The sequence below is a fragment of the Malaclemys terrapin genome, chromosome 17 (genome assembly GCF_027887155.1).
Source record: "Malaclemys terrapin pileata isolate rMalTer1 chromosome 17, rMalTer1.hap1, whole genome shotgun sequence".
In the NCBI taxonomy this organism is placed as follows: Eukaryota; Metazoa; Chordata; order Testudines; family Emydidae; genus Malaclemys; species Malaclemys terrapin.
Window position 1 is genome coordinate 10,236,823 of NC_071521.1, and position 17,702 is coordinate 10,254,524.

At 42.7% G+C, this 17,702-nt stretch overlaps 1 protein-coding gene across 2 annotated transcripts in view; it reads right to left on the bottom strand.

The window, feature by feature from the left end:
• Nucleotides 1-15,176, bottom strand: part of CFAP77 (cilia and flagella associated protein 77) — a 96,725-nt gene extending 81,549 nt beyond the window's left edge. Inside the window, exon 1 of one of the 2 annotated variants that reach the window (XM_054007590.1) lies at nt 14,850-15,176. In XM_054007590.1, the coding sequence (XP_053863565.1) occupies nt 14,850-15,020 (171 nt within the window). In that variant the 5' untranslated portion in view covers nt 15,021-15,176. Of the gene's footprint in view, nt 1-14,393; nt 14,426-14,849 lie in introns of those variants that run through there. The other variant, XM_054007591.1, reaches the window with a different exon arrangement.
• Between the last annotated feature and the right edge of the window lie 2,526 nt (nt 15,177-17,702).

Below are 17,702 nucleotides of genomic sequence, written 5' to 3' on the forward strand. Positions count from 1 at the left end.
ATTTGTTCTGACTCTGCTTTATATTGAGATTAATAACTATGTAATCACTTCATTAGTTTATTTAGATTATGTCATTTTAGGAAATTATTGTTTAGATCAGTCTTGTCTTTCCCTTCCATCCTCCTTTCTCTGAATTAAGTAATATCTGAGGAAACCAATTAATTGCAACTCAACCACTGTAATGGGGTCTGCAGTACAATTTGGCAACATCTAATGGAGTTTTAATTCCCCCATGGTGAGTCAACATTTGCTTAAAGAGAGGAAAATGTCATTGCAAACTATTGCCCCAAATGAGGTTGGTAACTGAGAGGCTAAGTGAGGCGCTCTTTCAGGTACATAGTGACTAGGATCCATGGGCCACTTCCTGTTTTATTATGGGCGAAATTCATTAAGGGCCCTATGCCGAGTGCTCTCAACTCTCATTGAGCACTGTGGGAGGTGTGGCACTTGGGATTTCCAGGGAGCAAAATCAAACCTTAAAGGCTTACAGGTGCAGAGGGCCTAGCATGGAGGAATCTACAGTTGCATGCATGTCTCCATTGGAGAAAATTCCGTACAACAGGAGAGATTGGAATCCCAAAGAGTGACATTTGCCCTGGTGTGGAAAGCCCATGTTGGGGGTGGGTCACTGGATCAGCAATTACAAGGATCCAGCAGCCCTAACCTCCTCTCACAAGAAAACACTGGAAAGCTGAAAGATTAAAGCTTGTTGTAAGATATGTTCTTTAATGTTTTTTTAAATAAGTACATTGGTTCATTTACAAACTTACTTTGCAATAGCATTGAATCTTTCCAATTTCTGCTACTTTCTAAAGGGTAAGCAGGGTCCTTCCTTCCTGCATCAAATGGGGCTTTGCTGGGAAGTCTCTTTTATAATGACAATCACCTCAGTGGCAGAGATGACAGACCTATTTACAGGGGGTGAAATTCACCATCTGCGGAGGGCTCATTTGAGGCCCTCCACAACATCCAAAGGTGGACTCCTGTGGCGACACGTAGCTCATGCACGATGTGGTCCTAAGCTGGTGAATTTGGTACTTAAATGGCAGGTAGGACCTGGTGTGGGCCCTGTGCACTGGGATGAATCCAAACCTCAATGGAGATATTTAAACTCTGATAGGTGTTTCTAAAATGTGGTTCTGACCATTCCTTTTTAAACACACATTTGTCTTTAGTAAATATTTAGCTATCTAATCTCTTATTATTTATGATTCCTATTGCGGTAGCACCTAGGAATCCCAGTCCTGGACCCCATTGGGGCTAAGTGCTGTACAAACACAGACCAATAAGACAGTCCCTGCCCCATAGAGCTAACAGTCTAAATTACAACAAGTGGATACATACAGTTGGGGGAGCACATGGAAACAATGAGACAATAGAATTTACCACTAGACTTTTCCTCTTATGGGATTGTTCATAGTTCTTACTACAGCCAGAAATTACAGTTGGGATTCTCAAAGGATCCTAAGAGGGTCAAGCACCCAGATTCCATTGCAATTCTATGGGATGTGGCACCTAATTTCCTCAGGCACCTTTGAATCTCTCATCTTTTACTGCTATTGATTAATGAACCTTCTTCTTGGTGAATGCTGACACATTTCTGAAGTCAATCTGCCTTTCCCAACCTTTTGACAGTTTAAAAGATTTGAAACAAAGCCACATTATCTATGATGCAACCAATTTCAGCAGCATCTGATTAGCACAGAGGGGCTGCACTTTCCTGACTACGTTTTGGGGTGATTTTTTATTTCTAAAACAAATTGATGGCCGCAAGAAACAATGGTACATTTTTTACAAAATGTATTATTTCCAGGATTTTCAGGATCGTGTAGGGAAATAAAGTTTTGCAATCCTTCCCCTCATAATAAGTCTGTCCAAAAATGATGTTGCTCATTCTGTTGAAAGATGGTTTCATTTTCTACTCAAAATTGGTATGAAAAATTTGCCTTGCCAAATGAACATTGTGTACTGAACTTGTCAAATCCTCTCTCCTGACACAAATAAAAGATAACATTGGGTGGCAGCATGTAAAACAGTTCTGACAAGACAGCTGGGATGGAAGCAAAGAAATACATGTTTCTCTTTTCCTTTTCTTAAGAAAGGTAGGGGAAAGAGCTGTAGGAGTGAATGGCCACTTGTTACAACTAAAAATACATTAATAATTGAATAAGCCATTTCTGTGTGGGTTTTAAGGAAGATCATAGTGATCCTATTTCCAACTAACAAAAACATGATGAACTTCAACTTTTTCCAGGTAGCAAAAAGCTGCCAAAGTGCAGAGTATAGCTGAATGAAAGGACTATTCATTCAAAAGTTTAGAGCAGCACAATGTAGGCTGTAATTACTAGTTATAACACTGTGGAAAATTATTCAAAGTATGTTTAAAAATAAATAAGGTAAATTATAGCACTTTCATTAGATCTGTAGTCATACTATGTGAGTGACTTTTTTTCCTATTAAAATTGTTGATTGAAGGCCGTTAGCTGTTTATAAGCTCAAAATTACATTTCTTCTCTCTTAGGGGTTGCCTCCGTTAAAAATCACAACAACTGCCTAGTTAGTAACAAGAAAAGACTCCTAAAACTGCAATTTTAGGGGGGAAAAACACAAGCATGAAACACAGATTGCACCTTCAAATCCCCAAAGGCATCACGCTTCTTTGTTCTGCTAAGAAAAATTAACCTCAATCTTGGCTCAAGGTCCCCCGATTGATTATCATAGTCATTTAAATACTGTAATCTCATTTTCAGCATCAGGGAAGGGGAGCGAAAAGAAGAAAAAGAGAGAGAGGGGGAGAGCAAGGGGGGGGGAAGAGAGAACAGAATAAATTATCTGACAAAAGGAAAAAGGGCCTTTCTGCTTACGGAGCCTATTTCAGATCCTTCCACTTGATTGGAAAAGTTGATGAAGTTTAAATGAAGCAGAATTAGAGGCTCAGGCCACTGAGTATTGACGGGGGCCCATGGAAGAATGTGCAATTCAATAGGCCTGATTTCTGTGGAAAACAGGGGAAAGGCCTAAATGGTATAATCTTCAATCAAATCTAACATCGACACTGACAAGGCAGGGTAATGAGATAGGCCAGATCAGGCATGTTGGTTAAAGAAATTAATCCCTCTTGCTGCACCAAGAGTTCAGCTTTGATGCCTATTGTACAGACCCCTGTCCCAGCCTATCTAAATGCTAACTAACTGTGAGTGTGATCTGGGACTGTGCTTTTCATTGCTGGGGCTAATCTGATAACAATTTTATGTCTCTGATTATGGAAGCACAGATAGTGAGGGAGCCCATAACAGTGGCTCTGGGTGGAAAAGGAAAGGAAGAGAGGGGTGGAGACAGACAGAGAGAATAAGATACATTTTTTTTTTTTTTGGATGTGAGAGGAAACTTACATTTCAGTGTGTATTAGTGCTTTAACACACAATAATACATGGTAATTATTGGCCTTACAATCGCCTCCTGGCCAGCTGATCGGTGTCTCATGGGACTATGGAAGGGGACACGTAGCAACCATGGAGGAAAGCTGAATGAATCATAGGAAAGCAAACTTAAAAGGGACATTGCCAGCTTAAAAATCATACTGCAAACACAGAAATCTCTTTATCTGTGTTACACAATAAGCATAATGAAAGCAGATTTAAAAAAAAAATCCAAATTGCTCTTCACTAAATAGTCTTTAGCTCACTTTGAACATTTGCCGTTCTCTTAGCTTGAGAACTTGGTGAAGGCAGTTTCACTTTTCCTTTTAATCAAGTTTCACTTGCAGGTTCCAAGTGCTCTGATTTTGGGTTGCAACCACAGAAGGGGATGTCTGTTTAAAAATAAATATTTCCACTGGTATTAAAATATATGTGTATATATATATATAAAATAAACATGGTATGGAATATATATTTCTACTGATTTATTTATCTAAAATTTTGGTCCAAGTTTCATTTGACAGGGTTGCTTTAAATCAATTCTAAATCAAAACAAATGCAAACAAAAAGTTACAATGCAATGTACTTTATTTTAAAGAATTGGAAAAGTTAAAGTCAGAACATCCTTGAAAATTCAGGACTTTGTCTAATCTATATAGAGTGAGTGGCCAAGGTGAGAACTAAATCATTACTGCAAGATTACAAAGATTTTAGATACAATAAATAAACATAATACCTAGCCTAAGGGAATTGGTATGGTAAGGGGTTTTTGCCTTTTAAGAAAGTGTGACTCACTCTCAAAATGTTGAAATAAAAAATTGGTCCCTAAGACCTTTGTAATGGCATTTGGTTTGATCTATCTTCTGCCATCCAGTACATGGAAAGATGGACAAATTATTTTCACTGTAGTAAATCCTCTAAAAATAAAGAGATGCTCTTATGACTTTCCTCCAGGAAACTAGAAATATACCTGTGTGCTTGAGAATTTTTCTTGCCTTCCCTATTGTGTAGTTCTTATTTCTTCTGGATGTTGCAATTCCTTATTTGAGCCTCTTCAGGTTTTTTTTTACTGTATGCTCAGCCTGCTTTCTTCCGGCTCTTCCAGAGGTGCTGGGGTTTTTTGTTCCAGTAGGTAGGGCTGTTATTGTGTTCTTATGAGTTTCTTTTAGTGGAGTCTAAGGTGTTGCTCTCAAGCTGCTGGGTTCTCTGCCTCTGGAGAAAGGCATGTGAATGAGGTGGTATCATCACGTATTTGGTTGAACTAGCAGAGGGGAATATACTTTAAAAAGAACTGTGAGAAACTGAGTGGTGCTGGCCGATTTTGAAGACCTCTCTCCTCTATTTAAAAGGGGCTGACTCCCTCTGAGTTTCACTTGGAATTTGAATTAATCTGAGAACACCAAGAAAACAACAATCACCCTGGTTTGGCATGGTTTTGGGTCCACGCCATAAACTGGTTGCTAGCCCAAAAGCTTCTTCAATCTTTCAAACGACACAGTCCAAGTCTTAGGTTTGTCACAAAACGTTACAGCTTGACACTGCTCCAGCTGCACTTAGTGGCATTACAGCCTCATTTTATGCATGGCTCCATTTGTGACCTTTTTTCTCTTCCAGCTACGTTCTGTCCTCCTTTAGCTTAATTTCTTTGAGATTTCCCAGCACTGAAGGTTCTCACAAGAGGCAGTGTAGATGTTCTCTGCTATGACAACACTGCCATTATGATTACACTATTACAACAATCCAGTCTAATGGTTATTATTGTACTGCCTAACTTTAATACTGCATCTTTAAATCAAAGCATCTTTGAGTCTTTATTTCCATTGTATTAGACAGAAAAACAAAAGAGATTTTCATCAACATAAAGGCTTTCACCTTGTGATGTCTATGGGTTTATTGGTCTCACCAATTTGTATTGTTTGGTTCACATAAAGGATCAAAACTCCCTCTTGCTCATTCTTTTATATACTCTATGCCAGTGATTCTCAAACTTTTGTACTGGTGACCCCTTTCACATAGCAAGCCTCTGAGTGCAGACCCCCCCCCATATCAATTAAAAACACTGTTTAATATATTTAACACCATTATAAATGCAGGAAGCAAAGCGGGCTTTGGGGTGGAGGCTGACACCCCATGTAAGAACCTCACAACGCCCTGAGAGGTCCCGACCCCCAGTTTGAGAACCCCTGCTCTATGCAATCCTTTTGGCTGAGCAACTTTCCATTTAATGTGCTACTAGTAACTAACTCCTCTGTCCACTGACCCACATTTGTCAGTTTCTAGCCTGAACCCTGATGTGCCTTTAAATTATTGTGAGAAAAATGCAGCATTTTCATTTGTAAAGAATATTTATTTACTACTTTGAAATGCCTTATTAATCTCAACAGTGACCATGTAAGATGTGGGATGGCACTGAAGCACACTGGGAGTTTAACTTCTTGGGTACCAAATAATTTATGTTTTAAAACTTAGATCAGTTCATGCTGAGAAGAGAACCCTTAGAAGTCAGTGAACTGGTGAAACAAAGCTCAGAAACCAGTCAAATGATTACTCAACGACCCAGCCCTACATTAATGTATTTATCTAATTAATTATTGAGCTACACTTTACAGATTTCTTGGAACACACTTTTAAAAATGTAATGCTGGCCTTGGATGGCAATAATATAATCATAATATTTAGGACTCAAAATGCCACACAAACACTAATTAATCCTCAGTGTCCCTGAGTGGTAGGTACAGAAGGCACTACATGCAGAGAATTTGGGTAAATAGAATAATTAACATCAAATAAACAAAGACTTTGGGCCAAACCCTGCTCACTCCACTCATGCGTGTAGTCTCATTTAGATAAGTGGGAATACTCACATTACTAAGGCAAGCTAAGATTTGGCCCCTTAAGATGTTTTGAACAGGAGATTTCTTGGTTCTGAATAACTGAGTCAATACAGAAATTGGGAAAGAGAACAATAACTTTAATCCAACAAAACTGATAATTAAGGGGAAGTTACTTAGAGTGCCTCTGGATTCCAGGTCATGACAGATAAACAACCGCCACGTCACATTTGGCCCTCTCCCTGGCAGCCGCCACAGAGAGGTCAAAGGCTGAATGGGCTCTGAAGTCTTAAACATCTTCCCAATGTGCAGCGGCAGTCAAAAAAGCTAACAATGTTAGGAACCATTAAGAAACTGATAGATAATAAGACAGAAAATATCATCCCGCCACTACACAAACCATGGTACACCCTTGAACACTGCACAAAGTTCCAGTTGCCCCATCTCAAAAACACATATATTAGAATTGGAAATGGTACAGAGAAGGGCAACAAAAATTATTAGGGGTATGGAACAGCTTCCCTATGAGAGATTAAAAAGACTGGGACTGTTCAGCTTGGAAAAGAAACAACTACGGAGGGAACTGATAGACATCCATAAAATCATGAATGGTTTGGAGAAAGTGAGTATGGAAGAGTTATTTAGCCCTTCACATAACACAAGAACCAGGGGTCACCCAATGAAATTAATAGGCAACAGGTTTAAAACAACCATAAAGAAGTACTTTTTCACATAACGCACAGTCAACTGTGGAACTCGTCACCAGGGGATGTTGTAAAGGCCAAAAGTATAACTGGGTTAAAAAAAGAACTAAATAAATTCATGGAGGACAGATCCATCAATGGCTACTAGCCAAGATGGTCAGGGACACAATCCCATGTGGCCGGATGTCCCTAAACCTCTGATTTCCAGAAGCTGGGACTGGACGACAGGGGATGCATCTCTTGATAATTGCCCTGTTCTGTTCGTTCCTTCTGAAGCATCTGGCACTGGCCACTGTTAGAAGACAGGATACTGGGCTAGATGGACCATTGGTCTGACCCAGTGGCCATTCTTATGTTCCTATGTTAACTATCATTTCACTCCTAGATTTGGTCACTCCAGGCCACAGAGGAGGCATGTATATGAGGCAGTGTGTAAAACCTTGAACTGTTGCTGAATATGCTATATCTGTTCGGTAGTTAGAGTGATGATTTTACTGTATGTCAATCTGTCACCTTTCATAAAGACACTATGTTCACACAATTTTTTAACATGCATATGAACATTAATGTGCTGTGTTATTGTTTATGAACATGTTGGTAAATTTCAGTAGCGATGATCCTTTTTAAAAGGAAGTCCTTATTTTAGTAACTTAAGGTCCAATCCTCCAACTCACATAAAGCTGTGTACGGATTCCCTACATGAGTTAAAATTGCAGGATTCCACCCTAGGTTAGTCTGAGAAGGAGGAGGAGCAGGGATCTGGTTATTTTACCAGTTACTAGCAATCATGTTTTATAATTTTTGTAAATGTGCCCTGATACAATTATGGAGAAATGTCTAAAATAAACAATAGTGTGAAGGTGTAAATCTAGTAGTGTCACTTTAAATCTCAGTGCACTAAATAGGCATGACTTACTTATTAGGGTGATTGCTCTAACCAAGACGATGGTGAGAAACCAAGTGGCCAAAGGTAAAGCAGAGCATCTTGGCTTTGTAACACTGGCTCATGCAAAGACAGAGGGTGTTGGTGAGACTAGTTGACAGTTGCAGTTTTACCGTGGCACATGGATATAACTATGCAGTGAGTGCTTAAGAAAAGAGAATGATTAGGGAAGAAGGTTGAAGATATGAAATCGGATTTAACTATAGGTACAAGAAACTAATTCATGATTAGTTACATTACAGTACATACAAAAAACTGTTAAGAGGAAGATGCTGGATGCACGTGTGCCAACAGAGGCCCAAACTGCAAATGAAGGTGGGTAACCCAACAATAACTCATGGGTGTGCTTAGAGATAGCCTTGATTAGTGCATTTTATAAGTTGAAATAAATAGCCTTTCCCACTCGCAACACATATTTATAGCTAATGTCTTTCCTTAACCTAGTTTCCTGGGTTTCTGCAGGGTGTACTATAACTTGATGCAATATGCTTTTCTTTCTTGTCCTCTTCCTCCCTATCCCTTATGACCCTGAAAACAAAATTACTTCTGTGAGTGACTTTCCATGTTGCCTTAGTTTGTAACCAATCAGATTGTTCAGGAGTATCTGATAGCAATATTACTGATGCTTTTTGAAAAAATAAATCTGAATGCCATGTTGGTGAAAGGTTCCGGCCTGTTCTATACCTACTTACCAGGTGGAGCCCCTGCGAAAGATTCTGGACTGATGATCCTTGAAATTGAAGTACTCTGTGTATCCACAGAATTGCCAGAGCAAGGGCAGCAGCCGAGTTAGCTTTACCCACCCTATCTCACTTTGACTTGGAAGGAATGGAAGTTCAGTCTCCCTGCCCTACTTAATCCATTATTTCTCTGCTGCGACTGCAGGGCTAATGGTGATGGGATCAGCATTGTCATCGCTCACGATTTTATCAGGAGTTTCGTGATATATTTTACTTGTTTTTAAAGCTTCAGCTCACGTATTTAAGTTATTGCCTGAATATCCTAGCTTGCATTTTTTGTTTAAAGGCAGTTTCTAGCCTTTGTGGCTATGGATAAAAGCTTAAAAATGTGACTTCCCCCTGCCCCCCAAATGCTACAACAGAAGGCAAATAAAAAGAACCTGAGATCTGTTGCTTTTAAAATGTCATGTTTTTTAAGCCAATCTGATGATCGTAGGGAGGTTGACTCATGATTCTGGTATGCTTAGAGGGTTAGCAAACCTCTGGTGTTTTTTTTGTGGTGAGGAAGCCTGAGCTCTGGGACCCCGACAGACCAGCCCATTCATGTAGGCCAGCATATTTAGGCATTTTTAAAGTAGCTCTGTCAAGGCTAGTAGGCCCTAGCTCCACAGGGCTCCTGTGTGGCAACTCTGACCTATCAACTGAGCGATAGTGACACATGTAACTCTAAGCCCAGTTCTGTAGTTCTTAAATTGACTTCAGTGGAAGCTTTGTCTCTATAATAATGTTGTGTACTGGGTAACAAATGCATATCAGTTATGATATATGATACATAAGTGGCAGGATTATCCCAATTTATATTTTTTTGTAAACATACAATTTATCCAGCAGATTGGTTGTTTATATCTGTTTTGATGTAAAGCAGGTGCATTAATTGTGAGAAGTGCTTTTACCCAATACACGGTAGCTACTCCTTAACTGAGCATGACCTTAATTCTCAAATAAATACATAATTATTTAACATCTTTTTTAATAAAGGGGGAAAATATTGACTCATTTTAGTTACAGAAAAATCATAGTGATCTGTTAACATCTGTCCTTATAAAAATCCTTATAAAATTTTAGTTGGAGGGAGGGAAGGAATGTAGTACAAGCTTGTCCCAGGCAAATTCCACTTATAACAAAAGGAACTGTCATTTGATAACATAGCTGAAGGATCCGGTGAGTTAACAGCCTTCAGATTTTCAGGTTATAAAATGAAGTTGGTTTTGAGATACAAGCAAAAAAACCCCAAAAAACCTACTTTTTTCTTTGTACTCCCATTATATAATCACCAAGTTGATTTTTAAAGAAAAAAAATGTAATTGCTGAAAGGCTGGAAGTTTTTATATCATGTTTAAAACTCTGAATGTTTATGGCTAAACTATAAACCCATGGAATTGGGGTGGGCGAGATTATAAAAGGAACTCAAGCCCTAACTACAGTGACACAACCTGAACTATATTGGTGCCAATGGCAGCACTGTATGGTGTAGGAAAATGAGGAAATTAAGCAGGAGAGGCTGCCCCCAAGAGGAGAGAGGGAAAAAACACAGACACAGTCAAACTGCTTGCGATTTGCTCAATGCTGCTGACTCAAGAGAGGCTTGGCATTGACTGAGGTAGACCTTGCTTCTCCTCTTCATCCTCTAACAAGAAGCAATCACAGCCCCACAGTACTGCAGGGAGGAACACTAATAGGTCAGCATTTTTTCCCCAGCCCTTGGCTGAGGATTGGAAATTGAGGAGTTGGTTGATCCTTGAGGCTATTCTGCGAGTGCCATCAAGAGGACAAAAGCTGTAATTCAAGTGGCTGCCAGGGGGAAAAGCAAATCAGTTACTCTTTCATACCTACAAAACTGAGGTCTGCTCAGGGCTGAGCTTATGATGTGCAGGGCCCCAAAGTTCCAGAAAGGCTGCGGAGGAGAAATCAGGCTAAAAAGCCCCAGTGCTGAAGTGTGCATGGGCATTTGGTGGTGAGTGGTTTCCTTCAGCTCTGAATCCACTGCCAAAGGGGTGATATTGCTAAATTCATACAGGCTGCGGAAGCCCCTCAAGAGTAGGGTCCCAGAGCTGCTGTTTGCTTATGTTTATGACAAGCCCTCAATTTACTCATACTGCTTTGATGATATTAAATATAACTTCCATTTAAATTAGATGCAAAACAGGAGGAGAAATGGAGCAGACACTCACTGAAATCACTTTAAAAAAAAAAGGCATAAACAGTAATTCAAACAGTGTTTATGAAAATGCTGAAAGACTTGGAATGCCCCCCAAAAGTCAGGCTTTGGTGATTTCTGTGCAGAAGCAGAATTTTACTGGCATGAATATGACTGAAGAAAAAGGTGACAGAAAAAGGCTAGTCTGAAATGTCGCATTCAAAAGAAGAGATATACAAGAAGGTTTACAAGGTGCTCAGATCCGGCAGCGATGAGTGTGTATAAATATATGCAAACATATATTTAGCAAGAGATTACTATATTACAGCAGTAACATGAGAGGAATTTAAAACAGCCCCAAGTCCCTCTGAATACTCAATGGATGAAGTCTGGTTACCAAACTCTTCCTGAGTATTGCACTAAAAGGAAAGCCTAGAAGCCAGAGACTAGAAAAACATCACAAACACCATTTTTAATCATTTCAAATTGCAGTGAATTTAGTAACCAGGAAGCAAGAGCCTAACTGTACAGTCATCCTGCCAGAGGACGCTAAGCATCCCTGTTTATTGTTGCTAGGTGTTGATAAACAGCTACCAAATCCAGTGGCTGCATCTTAGCAGTGTGTGATCTCTGTCACCCTTTGAGCTAACTCCCAGGGGTGTTGTACCTCAGTCCTGAGGTGCAGTCAGCACCCATTGTTATTCTAGTCTTGATCTTGAGAGCATGCCAGCCATGCACAACATTGTGGTAACTTATGTGGATATGTAAGTAAGATGTAATCAGCAATTCATTTTTCACTTGTAACTAGGGAAAAGCTGAGCTTGGGGAGTGCTCTGCTCTGGAATTTTGATTTGGGCCCATTTCCACTTCTGACGTAGGCTGTGCCCTTCTCCATTCTATTGTTTTTAAATGAGAAGTAACAGTTCACAACCCCTTCTTTCCATAAGCACATTCCTACTTTACAAGTCCCAGATTAAGACGTTGCTACACTGTTTGATATTTACTGCGGGATTCCCATCTCCACTGCCCCACAAGCCCTGAAAAGCTGCAAACTTGCCACGTTTTCATTTTCTAACACCTCCCACTCCCGACTGATTATTCCCCCCCTGAAATCCTTTTCCTGCTATCATTGGCGACGTTAAATTGCTTTTCAAATGAACGATCTCTCTCTTTTTACAATTGCTGTAAAGAGATGCCTGAGGCACAGTGTAGGATCTGATCATTGAGACAAGCTTTGTGGATGTCCTTCTGACTTATTTCTATTTTAAGATACTGGGCGGGGGGACCCAAAGCACAAATTATGTATGTACAAGAGTACTGAAATGCAGCCAATTCTAGGATGTAAGGTAAGTAACAGACACACAACACAAGGCACAAAAGGAGAGGGAAATGATACTTTACCCAAGGACACTGGGGCAAACCTTGCCACAAAGAGTACCATAGGATATTTAGTGTCCACACAGAACCTCCATTTCTAAGGTCTAGTCTGAAAGGCACTCACAGGAAACTACATGAAGCTCAATTTATCCACCTCAGAAAGCCATAAGCTGAGCTGATATGGCCAAGAAGACTGGAGGTCTCAGAAGTGGTTTTAACCCTTGTTCTCTGGCTAAAATGTCAACTTAGGGCTTATACCAGGCTAAGCTAAATCCATCCTCTAAATTTACAACAGGATGCAGGATTTTTCTTCACCTCTTGCCCTCCATTATTGTTTAGTGTTGCTAGGTGCTGATAAACAGCTACCACATCCGGCACCTGCATTTCAGTAGGTTACGATCGCTGTATGTTCTGTAACTACCTTCCACGGATGTTGAGGCTCAGTTAATATTTGTAAAATGCTTTGAGATCCTGAGATGAAAGGTATTATAGAAAGGCAAACTATTATTGCATTACTATTTTTGGACCACTAAGCCCTGTTCCTGATTATTAATGAAAAGATACTAATCTCCTTGAGTGAGAGAGAGAGAATTAACATTTTCTGTCACTAATATATAGATATGGGGGTTTCTTTTCTTTTAGTCTCCCCCTTTCCCAATATTTCATTCTGAAAACTGTGTTTGTTTTACTAGTACTCTTGTAATTGTTATTGTTATAGTGTAAATTCTGTTTATTGTTGAAAAATTAACAGATCTAAAAGTGTTTACCCCAATGGAAAGCTTGTTTCAAAATACCAACATATATTAGTAGGTAACTGTATTTTAACAAGTATTTTCACAACTCCTCTCTGCCTGGAAAGTTTATTTTCAGAGATCACTTGCATCTCAGCATTAGTAAGAGCAGGACACCATTTCATGATATAAATGTATTAAATGCTGCTCTCTAGCGTTTAAAACTGCACCAGCAAGCACTGCTCTTCAATACTTACAAACATGCTGTCACTGCTCAACAACTTTACTATGTCAGGGAGATCAAGGTCACTGGTCTTTATCATAGTCATATAGTAAACTTACCCTGCTACTACATAATCTGGCATTTCTATTTACCCTTTCTTGGCGGCGGGGGGAGAGGAAGAGGGTACTTTGGTTGTGGTGTAATCTGGACCATTTTCTGCTGAGCTGGGGAACTCCTTAGTAGGTCTTGGGAACTATGGAGCCTCCCCTCCGGTAATGGAAGTTCAGGAACTAGCTCTGTGTTCCCCTGGGGAGAGGTGTGTGACTCTTTCTTTTTCATGGGGCTCTTTCTTATCCTTGGGGGACATGGATGGAGTGTCTTCCAAGGAGGTGGGCTCCCAAGTACCTTGAAAACAAGTTGATTCTGCACCATACTGTCCCCGGAAGTGTGAAATCTACTGGAGGAGGGGTTGCTCACTTAGGGTGGAGGATGAAGTGAGGAGGGTCCTGGAGGGCTCTATGATGGGGGAGGATTGTATCTAGGGGCTCCTAGGGAGGGTTGCCCCTCTCCTTGGCTCTGAGTGGGGTCTTCACTGTGCAGTCTGGGGGAAGGTGGGTATTTGGGACAGGGGTTCACCCCAGGCTGGGTGGGGTCTCCCTCTGCCCCGGCGGGGGGTGTCTATGGGGGATCTCTGACGGGGGTGCCCCTCACCTTGGCTACGAGCAGGTTCTGTACCATGCTGTCCGGGGGAAGGTGGGATGTTTGGGGTGGGGTTCCCCCCATGCTGGGTGGGGTCACCCTCTGCCCAGGCGGGGGGTGCCTCTCTCACCTTGGCTATGAGCGGGTTCTGCATCATGCTGTCTGGGGGAAGGTGGGTGTTTGGGGTTGAGGTTACCCAGGCGGGGGGTGTCTATGAGGGATCTCTGCCGGCAGTGCCCCTCACCTTGGCTATGAGCGGGTTCTGCACTATGCTGTCTGGGGGAAGGTGGGTGTTTGGGGTTGAGGTTACCCAGGCGGGGGGTGTCTATGAGGGATCTCTGCCGGGGGTGCCTCTCTCACCTGGGCTATGAGCGGGTTCTGCACTATGCTGTCTGGGGGAAGGCGGGTGTTTGGGGTAGGGGTTACCCAGGCAGGGGGTGTCTATGAGGGATCTCTGCCGGGAGTGCCCCTCACCTTGTCTATGAGCGGGGTCTGCACCATGCTGTCTGGGGGGAAGGTGGGTGTTTGGGGTAGGGGTTACCCAGGCGGGGGATGTCTATGGGGGATCTCTGCCGGGGGTGCCCCTCACCTTGGCTATGAGCGGGTTCTGCACCATGCTGTCTCGGGGAAGGTGGGTGTTTGGGGTTGAGGTTACCCAGGCGGGGGGTGTCTATGGGGGATCTCTGCCGGGAGTGCCCCTCACCTTGGCTATGAGCGGGTTCTGCACCATGCTGTCTCGGGGAAGGTGGGTGTTTGGGGTAGGGGTTACCCAGGCGGGGGGTGTCTATGAGGGATCTCTGCCGGGGGTGCCCCTCACCTTGGCTATGAGCGGGTTCTGCACCATGCTGTCTGGGGGAAGGTGGGTGTTTGGGGTAGGGGTTACCCAGGCGGGGGATGTCTATGGGGGATCTCTGCCGGGAGTGCCCCTCACCTTGGCTATGAGCGGGTTCTGCACCATGCTGTCTGGGGGAAGGTGGGTGTTTGGGGTAGGGGTTACCCAGGCGGGGGGTGTCTATGAGGGATCTCTGCCGGGGGTGCCCCTCACCTTGGCTATGAGCGGGTTCTGCACCATGCTGTCTCGGGCCACCCCCAGCCGCTCGTTCTCGCTGCCCGGCTGCACTTCGGCCAGGGTCCTGGGCCGCCGCGGCGGGGGACAGATCTGGCTGGCGCTGCGGCGCCGGGGGAGCTCCTTGGGGCCGCTGGTGGCCGCCGCCATGGCCGGGGTTCTGCTTCGGCGCTCGGGAACGCGGGGCCGCTGGCTCCCGGCGCCCTAGACCGCACCAGGCGCGGGGGGGCAGGTTCGGGAGAGGGAAAGCGGAGACACCCCCCCACCGGGGGCAGGGGCACCCTGCGGGCGCAGGGACAGAAGAGAGGCAGAGACCCCGGCCCTGAGACCCACCCCACCGGAGCTACAACTCGAGGGGGGGCCCAATAGGGACCGCTATGAGACAACCCCCCCCGCGCAGTGATGGAGCGGCCCGTTGCCAGGACAACGAAGGACGCTAACCGGCTCTGTAAAGGCTATAGTAAGGAAGGACTTGGGGCGGGAAAATTACTAAGGGGGGTGTGTGTCCCCAGGCACACCCGGCCTCCTCCCTCCCGAGCAAGCTTTGACCCCGGTGCCTGCCCTGCTGGGGAACTGGCCCTTTCACAAGCCCTTTGCTGTTCCAAAGCAGCAGCAGATAGAGGAGGAAACCTGGGTCATCAAAGTACATAAGAACGGCCAGACTGGGTCAGACCAAAGATCCATCTAGCCCAGTATTCTGTCTTCTGACAGTGGCCAATGCCAGGTGCCGCAGAGGGAGTGAACAGAACAGGTAATCATCCAGTGATCCATCCCCTGTCGCTCCTGCCCAGCTTCTGGCAAACAGAGGCTAGGGACACCATCCCTGCCCATCCCGGCTAATTGCCACTGATGGACCTGTCCTCCATGAACTTATTTCGTTCTTTTTTGAACCCTGTTATGGTCTTGGCCTTTACAACATTCTCTGGCAAAGAGTTCCACAGGCTGACTGTGCGTTGTGTGAAGAAATACTTCCTTTTATTTGTTTTAAACCTGCTGCCTATTAATTTCATTTGGTGACCCCTAGTTCTTGAGTTGTGAGAAGTAGTAAATAACACTTCCTTATCTACTTTCTCTACACCCGTCATGATTTTATAGACCGCAATCATATCTCCCCTTAGCCATCTCTTTTCCAAGCTGAAAAGTCCCAGTCTTATTAATCTCTCCTCATACGGAAGCCATTCCATACCCCTAATCATTTTTATTGCCCTTTTCTGAACCTTTTCCAATTCCAATATATCTTTTTTGAGATGGGGTGACCACATCTGTACACAGTATTCGAGATGTGGGAGTACTATGGATTTATACAGAGGCAACATATTTTCTGTTCTATTATTTATCCCTTTCTTAATTATTCCCAGCATTTTGTTCGCTTTTTTGACTGCCGCTGCACATTGAGTGGATGTTTTCAGAGAACTATCCACAGTGACTCCAAGATCTCTTTCTTGAGTGGTAACAACTAATTTAGACCCCATCATTTTATATGTATAGTTGGGATTGTGCTTTCCAACGTGCATTACTTTGCATTTATCAACATTAAATTTCATCTGCCATTTTGTTGCCCAATCACCCAGTTTTGAGAGATCCTTTTATAGCTCTTCGCAGTCTGCCTGGGTCTTAACTATCTTTAATAATTTTGTATTATCTGCAAATTTTGCCACCTCACTGTTTATCCCCTTTTCCAGATCATTTATGAATATGTTGAATAAGACTGGTCCCAGAACAGACCCCTGGGGGACACCACTATTTACCTCTCCATTCTGAAAACTTACAATTTGCTTCCCCCAAAACCATGCAGAGATTAAAGGGCTGCCTTAGCTCAATGTTACAAGGGACACTGTCCCCCGGAAACCTAGCCAATTATGGGGGGAAACGTATCATGTAGTACCTGGATCCTGTAATATGGCTTATTCCCCCCCACCCCCAGCCAACTTTGGTATTTTTATAATCCTCTTTTTTCAGTGCTTTCTTTTCCATGTGAATGCCTCAACAAATGACAGGGGAAACTGATTAAATCCCAACCTGACACTACAAAGTGCTAACAGAGAGACAAGGTGTATGAGGTAATATCTTTTATTGGACCAACTTCTGTTGGTGAGAGAGACAAGCTGCTTTCCAGCAAGCTTGTCTCTCTCACCAACAGAAGTTGGTCCAGTAAAAGGTATTACCTTATCTCTCTAATATCCCAGGACCAACAAGTCTACAACAACATTAAGAAGTTTGAAATACAGGAGCTGAAAATATCTTTTTTCAGAGTAAGAATTTACATTTTACTTTTAATCTGAAATTATCTTCTGTCAATATATTACTGGGGATTGAGTCAGGGAGAGTTACAAGACAGGAACACATATGTTTAATGTTTTAAATCACATAGTAGAGAGGGAGACACATACTTTATTATAATTGCCAGAGTTGATCTTCCTTTATCAAGAGTGATTTTATGTTCCCTTTGCTAAAAATGCCAAGGAAAGCTTGAATTCTTTTTCTTCAGTTTCATCCAGACTGAATCATCTTGTCCCTCCTCTGAACTCTATTTTGAACTCCTAGACAAATGGGAAGCTGTCAAAGTAGACTCATCAGGATTTGCTGGAATTCTGTCTGCTGTTAGCTTGCAGCCAGACTGTCAGAGAGGGAGGGACAAGAGGAGAGCCATCTGATGCCTGAGTTGAAGTTGTAACTAGTAAAAGAAGCACACGTGGATGATTATATTGAGGAACTGCTCACATTACAACTCTCCTTGAACTGAACTCTTACTATGATCTATTGTTAATATCTGGTTAAATATTGTTGGGTGGAAAAACATGGTCCACACCAATTTAGCAAGCTTAATCAATT